Source organism: Triticum dicoccoides, chromosome 6A (genome assembly GCF_002162155.2).
Source record: "Triticum dicoccoides isolate Atlit2015 ecotype Zavitan chromosome 6A, WEW_v2.0, whole genome shotgun sequence".
In the NCBI taxonomy this organism is placed as follows: Eukaryota; Viridiplantae; Streptophyta; class Magnoliopsida; order Poales; family Poaceae; genus Triticum; species Triticum dicoccoides.
This window is the reverse complement of record NC_041390.1, coordinates 398768560-398794578: the sequence shown is the minus strand read 5'-3', so window position 1 is coordinate 398794578 and position 26019 is coordinate 398768560. Positions and strand designations below refer to the sequence as shown.

Sequence of the window (26019 nt, the reverse complement as noted above, 5' to 3'; positions counted from 1 at the left end):
AAATTCTACCAATCCTATAACTCGAGGTCTTAGGAATCCATTGTTTTTTGCTTGGTAGCCAAGTCCATTTGGTTGGGAAGTCACAATAAGTAAGAGACCTAGCATTTGCATGGCATCTATTAGCTACAAACCACTCGGTTAACATTGTTCTCTGTAGCCACTCATCGTCAGCAACTGACTTCAGGTTTGCTTTAACATTGAAACGCACCATGTGTTTATTTAATAAATGAACAGGCAATCTTTCAACAGAAGGCATCTTACTGTGTATATCAAAACCATATATCCTCCAGCAACCATCTTTATCACATATGTAACGGCATTGTCTATATTCCATGATCTCATTAATCTCAATACCATGCTTGTTTTTGATGCTTTCAAACAAAGTTTTTTGAAAAATCAGGACCCTTTGTAACATACTTATAAAGATACTTGATGACATGGGTTTTGTTGCACCACTCAACGTTAATATGCGCTTGTTATTTTTTTAGCATAAGCAGATTATAAGGAACAACATGCCTATTATCAAGCCTGACCTTTTTTTAATTATAAAACGGCCGTTGTCTGGGCGACTATACACAGGGAATCCACTATCATCTAGAGAGGTCTCGAGCTGAAATGACTTAGAAAATTTTTTTGAACACAATCCATCTTTCATGCAAGGACATTTAACACCATCTTCCCCGCAAGGGCCGTGCATCATGTGTTCAGAAACAAGAACGTATCCAAGAGGATCCGCAACAGAATTAGGGATGGAGGCCGATATAAAAGAGTCAATTAAAGCCGGGCTAACCTCCCGTTTTTTTCCTATCAAGCCAGATCAGGATATGGGCATGAGGAAGCCCTCTTTTCTGGAACTCCACAGTGTGCAGTACTGTGAACAAAGGGATAAAAAATATCACGAGCTGAGGTGGAAAATAACAGGCAAAAAGAGATGAGAGGAATCCCAAAGCACGTTTTACCCGCTACGATAGGACCAAAGGCCTCCCCACTCTTAATATCATGAATATAGTCATTGAGCTTCATGTGATAAACCCTGACTAGAAGATCCGCCCTGTCTGAAGGCATCTGGCCAGGCTCAGAACACAGGGCTTCTGTTATCTCAGGCCACTTGGGATTACAGGTAAAGGTGGTGAAAAGGTCTGGTGGGCCAAACACACGTGAAATAGCCACCTCTTCCTGGAAGTTCTCAATCATATAACGCCGGCCACCGGTAAAAGAGGATGGAAGTATGTTTTTTTTGCCAACAGAACTTGCATCTGTTTGCCCTTTTCCAACAGCATCAGTGGCTCCTTGCAAGTTCTCTGCTCTAAGATCATTATTAGCCTTCATGATGAAATGCAGCCTCCACTCGTCTATGCAAGCGCGTGCATCTACAATGGCCTATGAGAAAAGCAAACCACAACAAAGGTATGGATTATGCTGCTCTGGTCTATAGTGGAGACAACAGGAATAGTAGTCCTGCATAGTGAGCCTGGTTCTTTTGCTAGTATCTAAAGGGTCTGAACCAATATATTTAAGCCCGAGCTGAAACCCACGTTCTGCATAGGGGAAGAGAAGAGGGTACTGCAAAGGCATATATGTAGTTTGCAAAGAAGATATTTGCTGCAGATTTTCATCTCTACCGTGTATTATTATGGCCCAGTTCTTTTGAGGTGTGGCTTCTGCATAAGCTGCAGTGGGAATAAGTCATTGATAAGCTGCAATGGAAATAAGCCCCCTAGCATAAGCCATCCAGTTCTTTTGTCCAAGCTTATGTTCTGGGTCTTTGATGAAAAGTCTACAATACCCCTAAAATGTAATTGTATGATTTAACTGCAGTTTCTGTGAATTGTAGCAGCAACTTGGACAACTTCATTCGTACTCTCTTGCACTTGCAAAAGGTATAGCAGGACCAAACCAAACAACAATCAAAATGTTAGTGTTTGCATACAAATTTCTGAACATTCACTAGCAACATTTATCCTTTTTTTACAACAGATAGAAACTTGGACATGGCCAAAAACTAAGGTGCACATGAGCACTGCACTTCCTGAAGATATGTTAGCAAAATTCATATGCATCTCTGAAATAGAATTTGAAATAGGCAAAGAGAATACTACTCCTAATCGCCATGAGATTGTCAAGCATTTGCTACTCGATGGACAATCAGAGAACTAGCAGTGGGTGGCCATGGCGTCCAGAGAAGTGCAGGTGTCGGGCGTCAGGGCAGTGCGTTGACGACGACGGCGACGAACCAGGGGCGTCTCAGCCATGGAAGGAGAGTGGGGCGGAGTGGGGCATCGGGGAGGAGCAGCCGCCGTCGATATCAGCGGAGAAGGGGGTCGGCGTCCATCCAGTCGAGCTCGGAAGCCGACGTCCACGGCGCCGGAAGCGGGCAGCCGTCCTGCTTGACAAAGGGGTCTGTGGCGGTGGCTTGAGGCGGGTCTGGCAGCGGCGGCTTGAGGCACGGCCAGCGGGCGGCGGCTTGAGGCGCGGCCAGCGGCCGGTGGCTTGAGGCGGGCCGCCGGCGGCTGGAGGCGGTGGCAGCGGGGAAACCCTAATCGCGGGAGGAGAGGGACGACAGGGGCGCGGGGCGTTGCGAGCAATTTTTCTTCGGGGCTGGTACACTGGAGGGGCGCGGTGGCATTTCCTGCGTAATTGTGTTCAAGTGCGAGGGCAAAGGAATATACCGTTTCGTTTTTTAAGTGATTGCCGCGAGAAGCTGCGGGAAGCTGCCATACCCCCAGCTTTTTTCCATTGTGAAGGGAAGGGCTGGGGAAATAAGTTAAGCTCCATCCCTAAAATGAGTTTTTTTGGGCTTTTGGCTTATTTTCACAATAAGCTGAAATAAGCTGCAAAAGAACTGGCCCTTAGCAGCCACAGCTACGCACGAATCTGTGTGACCATTCGTTGTCCCGTCCCTTTCGTCTTCCTCCCCCCTTGCAACCTGCACCCCACCAGCAAACCATCTGGGCTCCTTTCCTTTTCCAAATCTCCGTATTAAACTAACAATCTGAATCGCGCAGCCCCAAGAGCAAGCAACCTCTGCTCTGCTCCAGTTGCCTCCCTCCCTGCCAGTGGCTTAGCATCAGATTCTCTCTCTCTCAGGGCACAGCCAAAACAGCAGTGACAGCACAGGGCGGCTGCGGCTGCGGCTGCGAAGCCAGTTCCACTTTTTTCTCGATTTATTGCTAGTTTTCTCGCTTCCCCTTTGGCGCTGATTCTTGTTTACTTAGTTAACCGCCCGTACCCACCGCCAATCCCCAGGCCGCCGCCTGCTCTTGCCGAACCCCAACCACCCATAGCAGTCAGCACAGCCCGCTTTCTTCTGCATATCTTGCCGGTTCTTCGGCCTTGGGATTGATTGCTAAGTGCTAACGGTTCTTGGAAATTCTTCCTGGAAGCAAGCTCAGTTTAGTTTTCTCATTCTTCTGTTGCCGTCTTGCCAAGTTCGTGCGGTTGGATAGCGTTGATTGCTCTTGAAGGGAATACAAGGGGAATTAGCAGAGTCTCGAGTTGACCGAGCTTGTCATGGAGCCATCGGCTGGGTTCCGGGCCTCTGTCTGGAGCTGCTTCAAGTTCTTGCCCTTCTTCTGTGGCCTTCTTCTCCTGGGGATCATCAAAGGTGACCACAACGCCTGCTCCTGTCTATTACTTCACTTCGCTTCTCTTTGCTGGCCTAAGAAAGTACTATGGATTGGAATTGCATCACATGTTATTTTCTCATATGACCATAGGATGGCAATTTTACACATCAGTACCTGCTTGTCTATGTTTGATACATTTATTTGTTTTAGAATGCAGAATGATAAATTAAAGAGTTATTTGTCTCAAGTATTTGGGCTTCATTCCATCTTGTGGTTGCTTTGCTTGTGTTGTGTTGATCACCCTGTTATCTTGTATGAAGAGGCTTTGTTCTTTTACTTTCTTGGAGCATTCCACAAATTCTCATTATGGAATCTAGAAGTGAATACTTGTTGTACATATTCCATATATAGTAACGACCCTATGTGGTACTTTTGGCTTCAATAGTGATGGAACCAATAGAGTTCATATTAGCTGGCTGTAGGCATGTTTCCTGAAATGAAACATCAGCTGGCCAGATTCACAGGTCTTCTGTAGTACTCCCTCCGCCCCGAATTACTTGTCTTAGATTTGTTTACAATGAATGTATCTAGACAAGTAATTCGGAACGGAGGTAATATACGATAATGAGTTTTCTTTCTTGTTTCTGAAAATGATCATGTGCACTTTGGACTTTAAGCCATTTTCCCTGCTTCAACTTTTGTATGTGCAATATAACGGGTTGCTACTGGTCATTGCAACTGACAATTCAAGTCATATCAAAGGAAAGATATGTAACTGTGGTATTGGAAGTAAATGAACGCAAGGGTGATCGAAATTTGTTACTTCCAGAAATCAAAGTTGCCATTTTGCTACACATGTGTTGTTTCATAGTCTGATTTGCTAATCCTGTGTTCTTGTTGCTTTTGCCTATCCAGGTGTTCTGTTTGGCCCATGGGCCTGGCTTATTATAGCGATCGGTATTTCTGCACTCGTCCTGGGGTTATGGCCTATGCATGTGATTTGGACGTACTACTGCATCATAAGGTAGCGTTCACAGTTTTGTACAAATCTATCTGAAAAGAAAATATCATGCAATGGATCTATGTAGATAGATGTGCTGAGTTGCTGACCACTGATCCCCTTTTTCATGAAGGCAGAACCAAGCTGGTGGGACCTGTTGTGAAGCTGCTGCTTCTTATTTCTGTATCTGGGATTTTAGTCTTGTGGCTGATAGTTGGCATCGTTGGAAGCGTACTTGCTGGGTTAGCATACGGCTTTCTAGCACCAGTAATGGCCACATTTGATGCACTCGGTGAAGGAAAAAAAAGGCCACTCGTTCATTGCTTTGTGGTACGTTCATGATTTTACTTTTTATGGTGCTACTTTGAAATTATGCTGTTTAAGCACCTCTCAAATTTTCAATTGTCAAAATCCATGTTGGGGCCAACAATAAATCCAATAATATGTGGATTATGTTACAGAAAATTAGTACTGTTGGATTATTGTTCAAAATCAATTTATTATGTTTGTAATTTTGTATCTATTAACAAAATACTGTACAAGAAATTCACGCTCAAATTAAAAAATTGGCCGGTCAAATATTCCCTACATAAAAAACAAGGGAGTGCTTGTTTTACATGAGTAGCTAAATTGAAATGCAGGATGGAACATGGAGCACTATCACAGGAGGCTGTACAGTAGTCAGGGACCTGAAAGACATGCTATTCCATTCATATCTTGCATATATGGATGATCTACGGTTCCACGAACCTCCTGGTGGAAAACCATTTGAAATAAGGTTTGCTTGCTTCTTTTATTTTTAGCTATTTCTCTTCTATCCAAGAAGGCTGCAAATTTCTCTGTGCTAGCTTTTCCATCTGATATTTGGACAAACTCCATGAGTTCCTAGGACTAACTTGAGTAGTGCAATTGTATTATTAAATATGCAATTGTATTATTAAATATGTAATTGTAAGCGTGGAATCATGGAACCTTCATATAGGGATGCTAATTGCTAATATCATTATATGTGTCACTGTAATTATTATTATGTTCTTTTGTTATATGGTGCATTTGTTTTTGCTATGGACAAACATTTCAGGATTGCGGTGAAGTAAAGAATAATTTCTATGTGAAGTTTGCCATGTCAAATGAAATTCCACCATGCTATATTTGAATACCCTATGTATCTTTTTTTCTCGAAGAATTTTGTTGAACAAATTCAAACAGTTAACTCTGCATTTTCCCAGAGTGCTTGATATTCCTGGCGCAGTACTCGCTGCCGCATGTGGACTCTTAATGGATGGGATAATGTTCACAGCAATTGCCTTGTACAAGTTCCCTGTGATGCTTTTTAAAGGATGGAAGCGACTGATTGAAGATCTAGTTGGCAGAGAAGGACCTTTCCTTGAGACAGCGTGTGTGCCATTCGCTGGTCTGGCTATTCTTCTCTGGCCATTTGCTGTTTTAGGAGCCTTCCTAGCCTCCATGATCTCCAGTGTTCCTCTAGGCGCATATGCTGCCATTGTGGTTTATCAGGTATAAACAGGAAACAAAAATATTTTTACTTCCAACGTCAAGCATTAGCTGCACTGACGTATCAAAGGTGAAGCCACGGAGCTTACTCCTACAATCTTGCTGATGTGCCAGGAATCCTCGCTTTTCATGGGACTATCTTATGCAATATCATCAGTATCCATCTTTGATGAGTATACAAATGATGTACTTGACATGGCACCAGGATCTTGCTTTCCTAGGTACAAATGATGTATTTCATATTGCATTATTCTCCTTGCGTTGTCCCTTCTGAATAAACCGAGTTAACACGAAAATCATGCCTAGGTTTGTATACCAGAAGAATGAAGCTTCCGTGGAAAGTACCCGTGGCCCGCTGTCAAGGCCCGCCTCATTCAGGGATAAGCAAGATGGAAAGAAAGCTCCAGCACGGGTTACATCATTTAAGAGTAGCTTTGATGAGTTCAATCCATTTAAGGTGAATTTTTCCTGGCTTCGAGAGATTTTTTTACTCTGTGTTCACTGCACAATTTTATTTTGTTGCTGCCGTTTGGTTGATATATACTCTGTATCTAGACGTATTTTAGTTCTAGATACATCCATTTCCGAGACAAGTAATTCCGAACGGAGGGAGTACCTTCCATGTATTCTTATATGCTGGGAATGGCGCCTGTTTTAGACTTTGAAAGGTTACATTGTGCTAATTAATCTTGCCATTTCGAATTTACTTTGCAAGGCAGGCTACAATTCAATTGGCTTAAATTTGTGCAGTTTAATAATTTATAATGTTGTATAGTTGCTAGATCACCTATTCGAAGAGTGTCACCACCGTGGCGAGGCTCTGGTCGCTGAAGGAGTGATAACACCGAAAGATATCGAAGAAACAAAGTCAGGCAAAGGCGGCAGCGGAGTGCTTAATGTGGGTTTGCCAGCATATGTTATTCTCAATGCACTCCTACGATCTGCAAAGGCTGATTCCGATGGCCTGATTCTCAGTGAGTAAAAATAGGTCTTCTTCTCCATTCAAGAGGTGTCGTTATGGCTTAGCTTGACTTGCCCTGTGCAATTTGCAGGAGATGGCTGTGAAATAACATCTGACAACAGGCCTAAGAATACACTATTTGATTGGTTCTTTGACCCTCTGATGGTCATCAAAGATCAAATCAAAGCCGAGAATTTTACAGAAGAGGAGGAGGCGTACCTTCAGAAACGCGTACTGTTGATCAGCGACCCGAAGCGCCTCAAGGCGACTCTTCCGCATTTGTCATCCCTGAATGAGCGAAAACAAGCAGAAATAGATGCATTTGCTCGGAGGTACTTCTGCCCACCACTCTCCCCATTTGCAAAAGGGAAATGCACCAATTTTTGTTTTGTAATTATTTCGATCTTGTGCTAGATTGCAAGGGATCACAAAGTCGATATCAAGATACCCGACATTCAAGCGCCGTTTCGACGACCTAGTGAAAGCACTTTCTGAGGAGCTGGAGAGGGCAATGGGCGGCAGCCGATCTGTCAGTGGATCACAGTTTCAGAAGCTCAGAAGCGGTCTTGTTCGAATGCTTAGCCAGAGATCGATGGGGAAGACGGCAAGCATCCGAGGAGGTGATCAAGAGGCGCAGCTCACAAACGACGCTGGTGCTGCGTAATATTTCAAAAAAGCGGTGAAGAGAAGATCGCCATTGTCCATATGTGTTTCCTGAGTTGATTTTCACTAACTTTGTGCAGAGAGCTGACTCTAGTGTATGGGTTATATATTGCAAACTTGCAAAGCTCCATGTTTTAGAAAGCAAAGTTCGCCTCGTTTTTTTATCTCAAAAATGTCGATTTATGTGGATTTTATTAGCTTTTATCCACCAAAATGGTGTTACACTGAAAATAGGATGAGTCCAAATTTGAGGATCATTCATTCGAGTTTGTGTTATTTTGGTGCCTTCACATGAATGTTGCACTAAATAAATTACAAACACGAATATCCAGTAGTTGTTTTTTTTTCTTCATGATTGTTGCACTAATGAGTCTTGACTAAATATGAACAGAGAATTGAAGATATGAAGTCCAGCTGGCTCAAAGCCTAGGTTGCATAGCAATGTTCTACAAATTATATTTGCAGCTAAAGGAAGGAACACCATTCTAGAAGAACATTATAATTGCAAAAAACAAGCAGCTAGACAAAGATGCAAAATAATCATAGGAAGCCAGCAAAAAATTTAGTTAGTTTCATTTTCACCTTTAGTGCAGCTGGCGTTACATTCATTTGGAGATAAAGTATTACAGGCTTGTGCTTTCGTAACCGTGGAACGAACAACAACAGTCTCAACCTAGTGTGATGGGAAGGTAATGATACTGAAATGCCGACAACAGAGCTACAAGTACTAGTCCATTACACATAATGAAGAAACATGGCAGATCTCAACAATGAACTAGCAGCGGAATCATCACTGCGCTTTCTTCTTGGCATCCTTAGCCTGCCCCTTCTTGCGGATCTTGATGCACATGCTGAGGCGTGTACTATCCACAAGTGACTCTGGGAGAAGGGAGATCAAGAACCACAGAACAGAGTGTGGCCAGTACGGTGTGCACCTCGGCTCATAGCCAATGTGGCGAATAGCAGCACGAGCATAGGTGTCCGCGGATGGCACAAGGAAGGAAGACCTCCTGATTGATGCCATCTTTGTCGCCACGTACAAGGGCACCTGAACAGATCGCAGGAGTTAAGTTAGAGCTCAGCAATTCGTATAAAAAAACAACATCCTAAAACAACAGAGAGGGCGAAACAATTCAAATGAGTAGTTCTCGGTAGACTTTCAAGGATCCTCCAAGGGACTACAAATATGAATCACGTGCTAACATCATCATGATACTGGTATTTAACTCATTTCTCATTGCATAAATAATCTATCAACATATCTCCTTGAGCAAGGACGGAGCACTTAGGGACTGAATTCTCAGATGATCAATAAGCAGCAGCAAAAGGTAGGTATAGCATGATAAGATAGAAATACATGCTTCATTAGTTCAGTTGAAGATGAGACATGGTAATTTTTCTCGCAAAGCCTTGTTTGTTATCTAGTCTGATCTATAAGTAATGCAGAAGTCAGAACATATCCTTATTAGAACAAATTCAGAACCTGCTTGTCGCATTCGATTGATTGTATCACAAAATATATACTATTTACATTCACCAAAGGTGATGTGTTTTGTTGTTTCAGTTGAAATTTCAGTTGTCCAGACATATAAATTAGCTAAATTAGACAACCCAGCTACTTTCATTTTATAACAAACAGTTATTAACCACAAAAGGACAACAACTGAGTTAAAGAAAGCAGATAACAGAAAGATAAAAGAACGAGAGACTAGTTGTTACCTGGCATTGCACATCAATGCCCTTGCCCTTGTACTCAACATAGAGGCATCTTGAGAACTGGTCAACGTACCTGAAAACAAAAACAAATTAGTATTCTCTCTGCTGTCAATGTAGTCATAATTTGTGAATGACAATTCACTAAAATATTTTAGTAACCGATCTGGACAGGGTCTGAACTGAAGACATACATCAAGCAAACTATCCTAACAGTTTGTTACACATCTAAATCCAAGACTAGCACCAGAATCTGGCATGAGTATGACACGCGAGCTAACAAGTCACACCGAAAGTGCTTGTTCGATTCCCTATCCCAATTCTTCCTAGCATAGCTCCTTCCGGATCCTAACAAACATCTAAAATTTCTAAATCAAGTACAGGTAGGCAAGAAAGTAGTGCCCTCTGTTCGCAGGGGTTGCTTCCGCTACCACCATCTGTGAGCACGAACATTTAACATGGCATGCCATAGTATGTAGTACGCGCAGAGCAAATTAAGTACAGTAGTAATTTCGATCGAGAAGAAGAAGAAGAAGGTTAGTACTCACGCTTTCGTGGCGGCGTAGACGGAGTAGAGTGGATCGGACGGCACAACAGAGGCAGCACCGGAGCCGATGTTGACGATTGCGCCACGCTTCCTGTCGACCATACCCGGGAGCACGGCGTGGGTGACCCGCGTTACCCCCTCGACGTTGACCCGGATGAGGCTCCGCATGAGCTCCTCGTCCACCTCATGGAAGTAGCGGGCGTACGGGTACGAGACCCCGGCGTTGTTGACGAGCACGCCGACGTCGAGGCCCCGGATGGAGTCCTTGAGCGCCTCCACCCCAGCGGCGAGCCCCTCGGAAGCGAAGTCGAGCACGAAGGTGCGGACCTCGGTCTTGGGGTACTTGCCCCTGATCTCCTCGGAGACGGCGGCGAGCTTGTCCGGGTTGCGGCCGACGAGCACGAGGCCGAGGCCGGAGGCGGCAAGGCGGAAGGCGATGGCGCGGCCGATGCCGTCGGTGGCGCCGGTGACGACGGCCCAGGGCCCGTAGCGGCGGCGCAGGGGCTTGCCGGGGCGGAGGAAGGCGGCGTAGACCCAGAGGGCGAGGCGCAGGGCGGCGCGGGCGGCGACGAGGAGGCCGACGGCCGCGAGGGCCAGCGCCCACGCCGGCTGCGCGCGGAGGAATTCGACGTGGGCGCACGTGCCGGCCATGGTGCTTGCTGGGTTGGCTTGAGCGTTCGCTCGATCCGCGGTGGGGAGCGGCGAGTTATAGCGGAGCGGCGCGGGTCGGATCGGGTGGGCTGGATCTTTGATGGGGTTGGTGGAGCCGGTGCACCAGTCCAACGCTCGACTCAGCCATAAAAAAGACGGTTGCGCGTCGTGTCAGTCTCAGACCCCACTGCTTCTTCTTCTTCTTTTTCTCTTTTTTTTGAGTTGTTTTCTCTTTTTTTAGTTGGACTCGAACCCCAGTTCTAAGGGCATGTACAATGATGGCATATGGATACAGATGTCTCATAGCAAAAAGTAATTTGAGGCATATGTGTTGATTTTTTCTTTCAAATGCAAGCTACTACTAGTGGGGTTCATCAAAGAATAGAAAGTGACTCTCACTACGGCAAATTTGACAATTTTGACCTCGGGACGAAATCAATTCACAGAATGAACTGCTCGTGAAACTATTTCACGTCAATGACATTTTTGTGTAGCGCTCGCCACGCAGGCGCCACACCCAACGGTGCAGCGCCTACCTCTAGGGCGTTACACGCTAGTCCACCGTGGCAACTCCTGGGCCCGCACCCAGCAGTGCAGCGCCTAGGAGCTAGGCGCCACACGTTTAGGCGTTGTTTGGATAAGGAGGATTAGCGATTGGTATATAGAAAACAAGTTTTCAGCTGGATTTTAGCCGAATCAGTTTTAGTTGCGATTTTAGAAATAACCAGTATATAGAAAGTCACGTTTGGGTTGAGAGAGTGTAAAATCTGGTATGTACACTTCCTTGTTTGGATAAGCCCGTTCCTATTCTCTCGATGAGTGGATCTCCCGCAGCAAAACACAAAACGCCAACAAAGTTGTTGAGAAACGAGCGGGTGAAGAAAAAAATTGTTGCGCTCACGCATGTAGCAATCGCGTTTGTGAAAAAATGGATAATACTCATTTTTCTATAAACCCGAAATCCTGGGTTGTACAGTTCCTAGTTCCCTATATACATGGATTCATTTTAGTAACCAAACGAGGTTTTGTTCGGCTCAACCGTTTTCCTAGTTTTTAGAGTACGGGTTCTGTATATATCACCTATCCAAACAACGCCTTAATGTGCAGCGCCTAGCGCTCGGGTGCTACACTGTGACTTATCCAGCCGCTTGGCTGGGCCCCCCTCCCCCACTCCCCCACCCCACACACCCCAACCCGTGCTTTGCCCCCTCTCTCACTCTCTCCCCCTCTCAAATTCTCTCCCAAATCTTGCAAATTTGAAGAATTTGTCCGTGGATTTCGAAGTCAAACCCTCCCTCAAGGTAATCTTCTTCGATCCCCTTGTTTTGATCCAAGTAATGTTATCAAATTGCTCATTTGTTGCTAGTTTGGGAAAACCTTAGTTTTGTTTGGATCTAGAGATTTACATGGAGATGTGAGATCTTTGTTTGCTAATTTCCTATGATTAGGCTTTGTTAGTATGTTAGGGTTATTCTTAGGGGTGTTCTTATGTTGGTGCTAGGGTTAGGTTTAGGGCTAGGGTTATGGTTATGGTTAGGGTTAGGGTTGTTGTTTGATATATATTTTAGGGTTTGTATTCCGTGTTAATTCGTAAATTAGTACTCATGGAAGCAATGTTACGTTGTGTTGTTTGAATGCTTATAGGGATGGAAAGAACATGTGTGTTTGTTCATCATGGGGACAAAGACGCCTTCTTGAAAGGCAATATTGAACCGGACCCGGATGAGCTTGACATGGTGTTTGATAGTAGTCCTAGCTATGCGGAGCTCTTGCAACAAGTGAGGAAAGATTTGAATTGAATGGAACCTAGTGATATCATTGAGTTGGAGGGAAGGCATAATGTAGGTTTTGGAATGCACATCTGTTGAAAGACAATGTGTGTCAACTCGGAGCAACGTTGGGTTGCATACAAGGAAACGGTGGCCCAATCACTTGACAAGGCTCTTGAGTTATTTGCAACGAAGAAGGTTGATTCAAGTTTGCATTTGGACTTGAATCGGAAACCCTCCCCTTTGGTTGCTAGTAGCCCCCACCCTTGAAGCGAGATGAAATTGTTGAATCTCTTTTGACCCAAGAAGTGAGGCCAACATTGAGCCCGTTTACAAACAACCAAGATGAAGCTTTGCAAGAGGACAATGATGAGTATGCGGACGATGACAATGAAGTTGATCTCCATGACAAAAATGTGGGTGATCTCGACAAATATCATTTGCAAGAGACAATGGACCATTTCGTCCCTTTTTCCCATGCATATGCATCGGATTTGGATGACGAAGGTCCCGATGAACAAGTTGATGAGGAGGGGTTCACGGTGAAGGAGGCCGAAGCTTTCGAGAAGGTATTCGGTCGGGATCACAAGACACCATTGTTCAAGGATGTTAGTCTCACGGATGAAGCCGTTGTGGATGGTGGCAAATCTATATCTCTTGGGGTTAGGCCAAGGTCTCACCGTGATTTGGGAGATGACAAGAACCGGATTGCTAAAGGGTCTAAGTTCGAAACCTTCTTGGAATTGAAGATGTGGCTCGACAACTACTCGGTTACGCATTATCGTCCACACAAGGTGGTGCACTCGGACGTCAATGTGCGCTACACGGTTGCATGTGCATGTGAAGATGAAATATGTCCGTGAATTGTGCGTGCAAGACCATGGAAAGGAGGTCCCACTTGGCACGTAGTGAGTTGTGTGCCAACTCACATGTGCCGAGGCAAAAGGATGGATGGCAAGATTGTGTCCCAAGACCACAGACAACTCACGTCCGAGTTCATCGCTTACAGGTGTTGGGGAACGTAGTAATTTCATAAAATTTCCTACGCACACGCAAGATCATGGTGATGCATAGCAACGAGAGGGGAGAGTGTGATCTATGTACCCTTGTAGATCGACAACGGAAGTGTTAGCACAACGTGGTTGATGTAGTCGTACGTCTTCACGGCCCGACCGATCAAGCACCGAAACTACGGCACCTCCGAGTTCTAGCACACGCTTAGCTCGATGACGATCCCCGGACTCCGATCCAGCAAAGTGTCGGGGAAGAGTTCCGTCAGCATGACGGCGTGGTGACGATCTTGATGTACTACTGTCGCAGGGCTTCGCCTAAGCACCGCTACAATATTATCGAGGACTATGGTGGAAGGGGGCACCGTACACGGCTAAGAATATGATCACGTGGATCAACTTGTGTGTCTAGGGGTGCCCTCTGCCTTCGTATATAAAGGATCAAAGGGGGGGTGCGGCCGGCCAGGAGAGGGCGCGCCAGGAGGAGTCCTACTCCCTCCGGGAGTAGGATTCCCCCCTTTCCTAGTTGGAATAGGATTCGGGAGGGGGGAAAGAGGAGAGAAAGAAGGAAGGGGGGCGCCGGCCCCCTCTCCTTGTCCTATTCGGACTAGGGGGGAGGGGCGCGCGGCCCAGCCCTAGCCACCTCTCCTCTCTTCCACTAAAGCCCACTAAGGCCCATATACCTCCCGGGGGGTTCCGGTAACCTCCCGGTACTCCGGTAAAATCCCGATTTCACCCGGAACACTTCTGATATCCAAATATAGGCTTCCAATATATCAATCTTTATGTCTCGACCATTTTGAGACTCCTCGTCATGTCCGTGATCACATACGGGACTCCGAACAAACTTCGGTACATCAAAATGCATAAACTCATAATATAACTGTCATCGAAACCTTAAGCGTGCGGACCCTACGGGTTCGAGAACAATGTAGACATGACCGAGACACGTCTCCGGTCAATAACCAATAGCGGAACCTGGATGCTCATATTGGATCCCACATATTCTACGAAGATCTTTATCGGTCAGACCGCATAACAACATACATTGTTCCCTTTGTCATCGGTATGTTACTTACCCGAGATTCGATCGTCGGTATCTCAATACCTAGTTCAATCTCGTTACCGGCAAGTCTCTTTACTCGTTCCGTAATACATCACCTCACAACTAATTCATTAGTTGCAATGCTTGCAAGGCTTATGTGATGTGCATTACCGAGAGGGCCCAGAGATACCTCTCCGACAATCGGAGTGACAAATCCTAATCTCGAAATACGCCAACCCAACATGTACCTTTAGAGACACCTGTAGAGCACCTTTATAATCACCTAGTTACGTTGTGACGTTTGGTAGCACACAAAGCGTTCCTCCGGCAAACGGGAGTTGCATAATCTCATAGTCATAGGAACATGTATAAGTCATGAAGAAAGCAATAGCAACATACTAAACGATCGGGTGCTAAGCTAATGGTATGGGTCATGTCAATCAGATCATTCATCCAATGATGTGATCCCGTTAATCAAATAACAACTCTTTGTCCATGGTTAGGAAACATAACCATCTTTGATTAACGAGCTAGTCAAGTAGAGGCATACTAGTGACACTCTGTTTGTCTATGTATTCACACATGTATTATGTTTCCGTTTAATACAATTCTAGCATGAATAATAAACATTTATCATGATATAAGGAAATAAATAATAACTTTATTATTGCCTCTAGGGCATATTTCCTTCAGTCTCCCACTTGCACTAGAGTCAATAATCTAGATTACATAGTAATGATTCTAACACCCATGGAGCCTTGGTGCTGATCATGTTTTGCTCGTGGAAGAGGCTTAGTCAACGGGTCTGCTACATTCAGATCCGTATGTATCTTGCAAATCTCTATGTCTCCCACTTGGACTTGATCTCGGATGGAATTGAAGCGTCTCTTGATGTGCTTGGTTCTCTTGTGAAATCTGGATTCCTTTGCCAAGGCAATTGCATCAGTATTGTCACAAAAGATTTTCATTGGACCCGATGCACTAGGTATGACACCTAGATCGGATATGAACTCCTTCATCCAGACTCCTTCATTTGCTGCTTCCGAAGCAGCTATGTACTCCGCGTCACATGTAGATCCCGCCACGACGCTTTGTTTAGAACTGCACCAACTGATAGCTCCACCGTTTAATGTAAACACGTATCCGGTTTGCGATTTAGAATCGTATGGATCAGTGTCAAAGCTTGCATCAACGTAACCGTTTACAATGAGCTCTTTGTCACCTCCATATACGAGAAACATATCCTTAGTCCTTTTTAGGTACTTCAGGATGTTCTTGACCGCTGTCCAGTGATCCACTCCTAGATTACTTTGGTACCTCCCTGCTAGACTTATAGCAAGGCACACATCAGGTCTGGTACACAGCATTGCATACATGATAGAGCCTATGGCTGAAGCATAGGGAACATCTTTCATTTTCTCTCTATCTTCTGCAGTGGTCGGACATTGAGTCTTACTCAATTTCACACCTTGTAACACAGGCAAGAACCCTTTCTTTGCTTGATCCATTTTGAACTTCTTCAAAACTTTGTCAAGGTATGTGCTTTGTGAAAGTCCAATTAAGCGTCTTGATCTATCTCTATTGATCTTAATGCCCAATATGTAAGCAGCTTCACCGAGGTCTTTCATTGAAAAACTCTTATTCAAGTATCCCTTTATGATATTCAGAAATTCTATATCATTTCCAATTAGTAATATGTCATCCACATATAATATCAGAAATGCTACAGAGCTCCCACTCACTTTCTTGTAAATACAGACTTCTCCAAAAGTCTGTATAAAACCAAATACTTTGATCACACTATCAAAACGTTTATTCCAACTCCGAGAGGCTTGCACCAGTCCATAAATGGATCGCTGGAGCTTGCACACTTTGTTAGCTCCCTTTGGATCGACAAAACCTTCTGGTTGCATCATATACAACTCTTCTTCCAGAAATCCATTCAGGAATGCAGTTTTGACATCCATCTGCCAAATTTCATAATCATAAAATGCGGCAATTGCTAACATGATTCAGACAGACTTAAGCATCGCTACGGGTGAGAAGGTCTCATCGTAGTCAATCCCTTGAACTTGTCGAAAACCTTTTACGACAAGTCAAGCTTTGTAGACAGTAATATTACCGTCAGCGTCAGTCTTCTTCTTGAAGATCCATTTATTCTCAATTGCTTGCCGATCATTGGGCAAGTCAACCAAAGTCCATACTTTGTTCTCATACATGGATCCTATCTCAGATTTCATGTCTTCAAGCCATTTTGCGGAATCTGGGCTCACCATCGCTTCTTCATAGTTCGTAGGTTCATCATGATCTAGTAGCATGACTTCCAGAACAGGATTACCGTACCACTCTGGCGCGGATCTCACTCTGGTTGATCTACGAGGTTCAGTAGTATCTTGTTCTAAAGTTTCATGATCATTATCATTAGCTTCCTCACTAATTGGTGTAGGTGTCACAGAAACAGGTTTCTGTGATGTACTACTTTCCAATAAGGGAGTAGGTACAGTTACCTCATCAAGTTCTACTTTCCTCCCACTCACTTCTTTCGAGAGAAACTCCTTCTCCAGAAAGTTTCCGAATTTAGCAACAAAAGTCTTGCCTTCGGATCTGTGATAGAAGGTGTATCCAATAGTTTCCTTTGGATATCCTATGAAGACACATTTCTCCGATTTGGGTTCGAGCTTATCAGGTTGAAGCTTTTTCACATAAGCATCGCAGCCCCAAACTTTCAGAAACGACAACTTTGGTTTCTTGCCAAACCATAGTTCATAAGGCATCGTCTCAACGGATTTTGATGGTGCCCTATTTAACGTGAATGCGGCCGTCTCTAGAGCGTATCCCCAAAACGATAGCGGTAAATCAGTAAGAGACATCATAGATCGCACCATATCTAGTAAAGTACGATTACGACGTTCGGACACACCATTACGCTGTGGTGTTCCGGGTGGCGTGAGTTGCGAAACTATTCCACATTGTTCCAAATGTACACCAAACTCGTAACTCAAATATTCTCCCCCACGATCAGATCGTAGGAATTTTATTTTCTTGTTACGATGATTTTCAACTTCACTCTGAAATTCTTTGAACTTTTCAAACGTTTCAGACTTGTGTTTCATTAAGTAGATATACCCATATCTGCTTAAGTCATCTGTGAAGGTGAGAAAATAACGATATCCGCCACGAGCCTCAACATTCATCGGACCACATACATCTGTATGTATGATTTCCAACAAATCTGTTGCTCTCTCCATAGTACCGGAGAACGGTGTTTTTGTCATCTTACCCATAAGGCACGGTTCGCAAGTACCAAGTGATTCATAATCAAGTGGTTCCAAAAGCCCATCAGTATGGAGTTTCTTCATGCGCTTTATACCGATATGACCCAAACGGCAGTGCCACAAATAAGTTGCACTATCATTATCAACTCTGCATCTTTTGGTTTCAACACTATGAATATGTGTGTCACTACTATCGAGATTTAATAAGAATAGACCACTCCTTAAGGGTGCATGACCATAAAAGATATTACTCATGTAAATAGAACAACCATTATTCTCTGATTTAAATGAATAACCGTCTCGCATTAAACAAGATCCAGATATAATGTTCATGCTTAACGCTGGCACCAAATAACAATTATTTAGGTCTAATATTAATCCCGAAGGTAGATGTAGAGGTAGCGTGCCGACTGCGATCACATCGACTTTGGAACCATTTCCCACGCGCATCGTCACCTCGTCCTTAGCCAATCTTCGCTTAATCCGTAGTCCCTGTTTCGAGTTGCAAATATTAGCAACAGAACCAGTATCAAATACCCAGGTGCTACTGCGAGCATTAGTAAGGTACACATCAATAACATGTATATCACATATACCTTTGTTCACCTTGCCATCCTTCTTATCCGCCAAATACTTGAGGCAGTTCCGCTTCCAGTGACCAGTCTGCTTGCAGTAGAAGCACTCAGTTTCAGGCTTAGGTCCAGTTTTGGGTTTCTTCTCTTGAGTAGCAACTTGCTTGCTATTCTTTTTGAAGTTCCCCTTCTTCTTTCCTTTGCCCTTTTTCTTGAAACTAGTGGTCTTGTTGACCATCAACACTTGATGCTCCTTCTTGATTTCTACCTCCGCAGCTTTCAACATTGCGAAGAGATCGGGAATAGTCTTATTCATCCCTTGCATATTATAGTTCATCACGAAGCTCTTGTAGCTTGGTGGCAGTGATTGCAGAATTTTGTCAATGACGCAATCATCTGGAAGATTAACTCCTAATTGAATCAAGTGATTATTATACCCAGACATTTTGAGTATATACTCACTAACAGAACTGTTCTCCTCCATCTTGCAGCTATAGAACTTATTGGAGACTTCATATCTCTTAATCCGGGCATTTGCTTGAAATATTAACTTCAACTCCTGGAACATCTCATATGCTCCATGACGTTCAAAACATCGTTGAAGTCCCGATTCTAAGCCGTAAAGCATGGCACACTGAACTATCGAGTAGTCATCAGCTTTACTCTGCCAGACGTTCATAACATCTGGTGTTGCTCCAGCAGCAGGCCTGGCACCCAGCGGTGCTTCCATGACGTAATTCTTCTGTGCAGCAATGAGGATAATCCTCAAGTTACGGACCCAGTCCGTGTAATTGCTACCATCATCTTTCAACTTTGCTTTCTCAAGGAACGCATTAAAATTCAATGGAACAACAGCACGGGCCATCTATCTACAATCAAACATAGATAAGCAAGATACTATCAGGTACTAAGTTCATGATAAATTTAGGTTCAATTTAATCATATTACTTAAAGAACTCCCACTTAGATAGACATCCCTCTAATCCTCTAAGTGATTACGTGATCCAAATCAACTAAACCATGTCCGATCATCACGTGAGATGGAGTAGTTTCATTGGTGAACATCACTATGTTGATTATATCTACTATATGATTCACGCTCGACCTTTCGGTCTCCATGTTCCGAGGCCATATCTGTATATGCTTGGCTCGTCAAGTATAACCTGAGTATTCCGCGTGTGCAACTGTTTTGCACCCGTTGTATTTGAACGTAGAGCCTATCACACCCGATCATCACGTGGTGTCTCAGCACGAAGAACTTTCGCAACGGTGCATACTCAGGGAGAACACTTCTTGATAATTAGTGAGAGATCATTTTACAATGCTACCGTCAATCAAAGCAAGATAAGATGCATAAAAGATAAACATCACATGCAATCAATATAAGTGATATGATATGGCCATCATCATCTTGTGCTTGTGATCTCCATCTTCGAAGCACCGTCGTGATCACCATCGTCACCGGTGCGACACCTTGATCTCCATCGTAGCATCGTTGTCGTCTCGCCAATCTTATGCTTCCACGACTATCGCTACCGCTTAGTGATAAAGTAAAGCATTACAGCGCGATTGCATTGCATACAATAAAGCGACAACCATATGGCTCCTGCCAGTTGCCGATAACTCGGTTACAAAACATGATCATCTCATACAATAAAATTTAGCATCATGTCTTGACCATATCACATCACAACATGCCCTGCAAAAATAAGTTAGACGTCCTCTACTTTGTTGTTGCAAGTTTTACGTGGCTGCTACGGGCTTAAGCAAGAACCAATCTTACCTATGCATCAAAACCACAACGATAGTTTGTCAAGTTGGTGCTGTTTTAACCTTTGCAAGGACCAGGCGTAGCCACACTCGGTTCAACTAAAGTTGGAGAAACTGTCACCCGCTATCCACCTTTGTGCAAAGCACGTCGGGAGAACCGGTCTCGCGTAAGCGTACGCGTAATGTCGGTCCAACAATACCGCCGAACCAAAGTATGACATGCTGGTAAGCAGTATGACTTATATCGCCCACAACTCACTTGTGTTCTACTTGTGCATATAACATCAACATATAAAACCTAGTCTCGGATGCCACTGTTGGGGAACGTAGTAATTTCAAAAAAATACCTACGCACACGCAAGATCATGGTGATGCATAGCAACGAGAGGGGAGAGTGTGATCTACGTACCCTTGTAGATCGACAATGGAAGCGTTAGCACAACGTGGTTGATGTAGTCGTACGTCTTCACGGCCCGACCGATCAAGCACCGAAACTACGACACCTCCGAGTTCTAGCACACGTTCAGCTCGATGACGATCCCCGGACTCCGATCCAGCAAAGTGTCGGGGAAGAGTTCCGTCAGCACGACGGCGTGGTGACGATCTTGATGTACTACCGTCACAGGGCTTCGCCTAAGCACCGCTACAATATTATCGAGGACTATGGTGGAAGGGGGCACCGTACACGGCTAAGAATATGATCACGTGGATCAACTTGTGTGTCTAGGGGTGCCCTCTGCCTTCGTATATAAAGGATCAAAGGGGGGGTGCGGCCGGCCAGGAGAGGGCACGCCAGGAGGAGTCCTACTCCCTCCGGGAGTAGGATTCCCCCCCTTTCCTAGTTGGAATAGGATTCGGGAGGGGGGAAAGAGGAGAGAGAGAAGGAAGGGGGCGCCGGCCCCCTCTCCTTGTCCTATTCGGACTAGGGGGGAGGGGTGCGCGGCCCAGCCCTGGCCACCTCTCCTCTCTTCCACTAAAGCCCACTAAGGCCCATATACCTCCCGGGGGTTCCGGTAACCTCCCAGTACTCCGGTAAAATCCCGATTTCACCCGGAACACTTCCGATATCCAAATATAGGCTTCCAATATATCAATCTTTATGTCTCGACCATTTCGAGACTCCTCGTCATGTCCGTGATCACATCCGGGACTCCGAACAAACTTCGGTACATCAAAATGCATAAACTCATAATATAACTGTCATCGAAACCTTAAGCGTGCGGACCCTACGGGTTCGAGAACAATGTAGACATGACCGAGACACGTCTCCGGTCAATAACCAATAGCGGAACCTGGATGCTCATATTGGCTCCCACATATTCTATGAAGATCTTTATCGGTCAGACCGCATAACAACATACGGTGTTCCCTTTGTCATCAGTATGTTACTTACCCGAGATTCGATCGTCGGTATCTCAATACCTAGTTCAATCTCGTTACCGGCAAGTCTCTTTACTTGTTCCGTAATACATTATCTCACAACTAAGTCATTAGTTGCAATGCTTGCAAGGCTTATGTGATGTGCATTACCGAGAGGGCCCAGAGATACCTCTCCGACAATCGAAGTGACAAATCCTAATCTCGAAATACGCCAACCCAACATGTACCTTTGGAGACACCTGTAGAGCACCTTTATAATCACCCAGTTACGTTGTGACGTTTGGTAGCACACAAAGCGTTCCTCCGGCAAACGGGAGTTGCATAATCTCATAGTCATAGGAACATGTATAAGTCATGAAGAAAGCAATAGCAACATACTAAACGATCGGGTGCTAAGCTAATGGTATGGGTCATGTCAATCAGATCATTCATCCAATGATGTGATCCCGTTAATCAAATAACAACTTTTTGTCCATGGTTAGGAAACATAACCATCTTTGATTAACGAGCTAGTCAAGTAGAGGCATACTAGTGACACTCTGTCTGTCTATGTATTCACACATGTATTATGTTTCCGTTTAATACAATTCTAGCATGAATAATAAACATTTATCATGGTATAAGGAAATAAATAATAACTTTATTATTGCCTCTAGGGCATATTTCCTTCAACAGGCTCTTGAACTCAATATCCACACTTCCAACAATGAGCGTCCAACATGTCATTGACCTTGTGAAAGCCATCTTTCATTACAAGGTGAAGTACGACAAGGCATGGAAGGCGAAGTAAGCCGCATTTAAGATGTTGTATGGTACTTGGGAGGAAGCATACAACCGAAGCCCTAGGTTGTTGTTAGCCATGGCCGCCACAAACCCGGGCATGGTTCATGTGGTCGAGCCTCATGGGCACCAAACAACGAATCATGAAGGAAGGAAAGTCTGAGTATTTGGCCGTGCATTTTGGGCGTTCGAGCAATGCGTGAGGGCTTTCGAACACTGTAGGCCGGTCGTCGCCATTGATGGCACGTTCTTGATCGGACAACACAAGGGCACCTTGTTGGTTGCGATAGCAAGTGATGCCAATAACCGGGTGTTGCCATTGGCATTTGCTTTGGTTGAGGCGGAGAACAATGACAACTGGGAGTGGTTTTTGCGTCTTTTGAGGATGAAGGTGTTACCCGCTCAAAGGGAAATTTTGTCATATCGGATCGACATCAAGGAATTCTTAACGCGGTGGAGATTGACATTCCCGGGCATGCTCCGTTGCACCATCGATGGTGCATGAGGCACTTTTGTTCAAACTTCTATAGGGCATGTGGCCTTAAGGAGTTGGCTGATGATCTTCAAGATTGTTGTCTCGCTTTCTCGGAGAAGCGATTCGCCACTTTGTTGAACAAATTGCTCGCACGCAAAAAACTTGATCCCGGGGGTCAAGACTTTCTCAATAGGTAGATTCAACACCGGAGCAAACTGGGCACGTGCTTTTGATGAAGATGACCGGAGATACGGTCAAATGACAAGCAATATGGACAAATGCTTCAATAGGGTGCTCAAAGGTGCACGTGGATTACCCGTGACGGCAATAGTTCAATACACATTTGACAAGATGAATGCGTACTTTCTAAAGTACTCGATGGAAACGGATGCACAGATAGCGGGTGAGAACCCGCGCAAGTACAAGTACAAGTTCCCACACAAGGTTGATGAATGGTTAGAATTTCAATCACGGAAGGCGGACTCAGAAGAAGCTATATTATATGACAACGAAGAGTGGAAGTACGAAGTGAAAGAGCCAGGAGGAATCACAAACGATGGCCGGCAACATGGTGGTCGGGCTTTCAAGGTGTCATTAACACAATGTGATTGCTCTTGCGGGAGGCCATTGTTGCTTCATCTCCCATGCTCACACTTGTATACCGCCGGTCGCGTTAGGAATGTGGACTCAATCACCCACGCACCATGAGGGAGTTGGAGTTCTCAATCATGACGGTCAAGAAAACATGGGCTCCCCGCTTTCACCCATACTTTGACCAATCACAATGGTCGGAGTACCATGGAGTTCAATTATGGCCGGATCCGGAGTTGAAGGTTGTTAAACGGGGTAGACGTAAGACAACGCGTCTTAGAGGCGACATGGACAGATGGGGCCATGGTGTCCGCCGCGAAGCAGGAAACGACCAATTCCAAGAGCCTCGTGAGAGCTCCCGTTGTGGGGAGTGCAAAGGTCATGGCCACAACAAAAGAAAATGTACGAAACCAAGGAAAAGGTCTAAGAAAAATGATGCAAGCACAAGCCAACAAGGAGCTACACAAGGAGGCCAACCAAGTGGTAGCCAACAAGTGTCAAGCCAACCAAGAGGTAGCCAACAAGTGCGAAGGCAACCACGTGGTAGCCAACAAGTGCCAAGGCAACCAAGTGGGAGCCAACCTAGTGGTAGCCAACAAGTGCCAAGCCAACCAAGTGGTAGCCAACCTAGTGGTAGCCAACAAGTGCCAAGCCAACCAAGTGGTAGCCAACAAGTGCCAAGCCAACCAAGTGTTAGACAAAGAGGATATAGGCAACAAAGAGGTCGGCAACTAGGACTTACAAGAGGCTGTGGTGGTGGTAGAGCTCATGGTGGCGGTCTAGGCCGTGGTGGTGGTAGAGCTCGTGGTGGTGGTGTTGGCCGTGGTGATGGTCTTGGCCATGGTGATGGTCTTGGCCTTGGTGATGGACTTGGCCGTGGTGATGGACAAGGGCAAGGTCGTTATAGAGGAATGTTTGGATACCTCGATGGACCATTTCCGTATGTTGCTCAGTAACTATAATGTTTCATATGTTCTTGTTTTTCATATGTTCTTCTTTTTCATATGTTCTTGTTTTACATGTGCTTCCATTTGTTCTTATTATCTTTACTAACCATTATGTTTCACTCATTGTAGGTATGGCGGCTTCCCAACCCAACAAACCAACAATGAAGGAGGATGGTGAAGATGAGATGGCATGATGGTGGGAGAAGGCTGTGAAGAAGCTTAGAGAGGAGGATGCAGCCAAGCTAAAGAAGAAGAAGGAAGAGGAGCTTAAGGAGAAGAGGAAGGCAAAAGAGAGAGAGAGCGTCAAATGCAATGCGCGCTAGGGATCAAGCGTTGGTGAGGAAATGTGAGGAGGCGCAAAAGAAGCGTCAAAAGGATTTTGAAGAAGGAACCATGAAGCTTTGGGCAATTGCAGCTAAACAAAGAGAGGGAGAATCAGATATTCATGGAGAGGGTGGTTAAGGAGGACCACCTCATAAGGAAAAGGGAGGAGGAATAGGAAGAAGAAGAAGGGAAAGGGGACTTGCTCTACGCAATAGAGCTATGTCATCTTCAACTTGCTTGTGGACAATGATCGTGTTATCCTCTAAACTATGCTCTTCGATTTGGTTGTGAACTACTATGTGTCATGAACTACTATCTCTCCTGCTCGATTTGGTTGTGAACTACTATGTGTCATGAAGTACTATGTATTTCCTCCTAAATTTGGTTACATGAACTACTCCTCAAGTTGAAGTACTATGTGTTATGAACTAGTATGTGTCGTGAAGTACTTTGTGCATATGTTGTCTTCACAGTTGTTTGCTCTCTGTTTAGCTCTTCCCAGGCGTGCAATGCCTCTAAGCTAGGCGCTGCACTGTAGAATGTGATGCCTAGCTCTGAGGCGTTGCACGCCTAGCATGAGCTAAATAGAGAGCAAACACTTTGCAAGTTACAGCTGATGCAGTGCCTAGCCTGGAGGCGCCACACTAAGCAGTGCAACGCCTAGCTCCCGGGCGTTGCACAGCTCAGTGTGGCGCCTCCAGGCTAGGCGCTGCAGCGGCTGTAACTTGCAAAATTTTGTTTGCTCTCTATTTAGCTCTTTCCAGGCGTGCAACGCCTCCGTGCTAGGCGCTGCACTGTAGAATGTGACGCCTAGCTCTGAGGCGTTGCACGCCTGGGAAGAGCTAAACAGAGAGCAAACAAAAACTTTGCAAGTTACAGCCGATGCAGCGCCTAGCCTGGAGGCGCCACACTGTGTATTTCTACTCTATGGGATCTTATGGAGCCTTTTCATGGATGACATGGTTGCGGTATGATCATAGAAGATATTCTCCTCAAGTGAACCAGCCTATCCTTCCTAGGTAGGGGACTTACATGTTGATTGGATGCGGAGACACCTTTGGTTGTGAATTCTAATGTGGCAGATCCAATTCTTTATCTGCATGGCCAAATCAATAATTCAAGTCACACTCTCCCATAATCCGCCTTTTTTCTTTCGTAAAATTAACTTCAACTATTTGTATTGTATAAAAATACTTTGGAGTTGAAGAGAAGTATCCAAATGACATGTGTTGTCAGTGTGGCGCCTCCAGGCTAGGCGCTGCATCGGTTGTAACTTGCAAACTTTTTGTTTGCTCTCTGTTTAGCTCTTCCCAGGCGTGCAACGCCTCAGAGCTAGGCGTCACATTCTACAGTGCAGCGCCTAGCACGGAGGCATTGCACGCCTGGAAAGAGCTAAACAAAGAGCAAACAAAATTTTGCAAGTTACAGCCGCTGCAGCGCCTAGCCTGGAGGCGCCACACTGAGC

The 26019-nt window shown here is 44.9% G+C and overlaps 2 protein-coding genes and 1 long non-coding RNA gene across 4 annotated transcripts; 1 reads left to right on the top strand and 2 right to left on the bottom strand.

Moving 5' to 3' along the window:
- Window positions 1-2885: 2885 nt before the first annotated feature.
- On the top strand, window positions 2886-7995 carry LOC119317011 (uncharacterized membrane protein At3g27390-like). Of its 2 annotated transcripts, XM_037591397.1 has the most exons (10): window positions 2886-3604; window positions 4482-4590; window positions 4704-4896; window positions 5208-5344; window positions 5796-6084; window positions 6196-6302; window positions 6388-6538; window positions 6857-7055; window positions 7134-7374; window positions 7457-7995. In XM_037591397.1, the coding sequence occupies exons 1-10, from the start codon at window positions 3511-3513 to the stop codon at window positions 7704-7706; spliced, it is 1770 nt and encodes a 589-aa protein (XP_037447294.1). In that variant the 5' UTR covers window positions 2886-3510; the 3' UTR covers window positions 7707-7995. The 2 variants fall into 2 exon arrangements, with proteins under 2 accessions (XP_037447294.1, XP_037447295.1); XM_037591398.1 differs by lacking the exon at window positions 2886-3604 and having other exon boundaries at window positions 4700-4896.
- Window positions 7996-8242: 247 nt separating this feature from the next.
- LOC119317010 (very-long-chain 3-oxoacyl-CoA reductase 1-like) lies at window positions 8243-10654 on the bottom strand. The gene is made up of 3 exons (XM_037591396.1): window positions 9967-10654; window positions 9425-9494; window positions 8243-8753 (listed from the first exon to the last, which is right to left on the bottom strand). Exons 1-3 carry the CDS (start codon window positions 10614-10616, stop codon window positions 8496-8498), a joined length of 978 nt encoding a protein of 325 aa, XP_037447293.1. The 5' UTR covers window positions 10617-10654; the 3' UTR covers window positions 8243-8495.
- Window positions 10655-18420: 7766 nt separating this feature from the next.
- On the bottom strand, window positions 18421-25785 carry LOC119319279. The gene is made up of 3 exons (XR_005154422.1): window positions 25683-25785; window positions 18759-18762; window positions 18421-18432 (listed from the first exon to the last, which is right to left on the bottom strand). It is a non-coding gene; the product is annotated as an uncharacterized LOC119319279 (long non-coding RNA).
- Between the last annotated feature and the right edge of the window lie 234 nt (window positions 25786-26019).

Coding starts and splice junctions, on each gene's coding strand:
- LOC119317011 (XM_037591397.1), top strand. CDS start 3,511: ATGGAGCCATCGGCTGGGTTCCGGGCCTCTGTCTGGAGCTGCTTCAAG. Junction 4,591..4,703: donor ACGTACTACTGCATCATAAG/GTAGCGTTCACA, acceptor TCATGAAGGCAG/AACCAAGCTGGTGGGACCTG. Junction 5,345..5,795: donor GGAAAACCATTTGAAATAAG/GTTTGCTTGCTT, acceptor GCATTTTCCCAG/AGTGCTTGATATTCCTGGCG.
- LOC119317010 (XM_037591396.1), bottom strand. CDS start 10,616: ATGGCCGGCACGTGCGCCCACGTCGAATTCCTCCGCGCGCAGCCGGCG. Junction 9,495..9,966: donor GTCTACGCCGCCACGAAAGC/GTGAGTACTAAC, acceptor TTTTGTTTTCAG/GTACGTTGACCAGTTCTCAA. Junction 8,754..9,424: donor GCATTGATGTGCAATGCCAG/GTAACAACTAGT, acceptor CGATCTGTTCAG/GTGCCCTTGTACGTGGCGAC.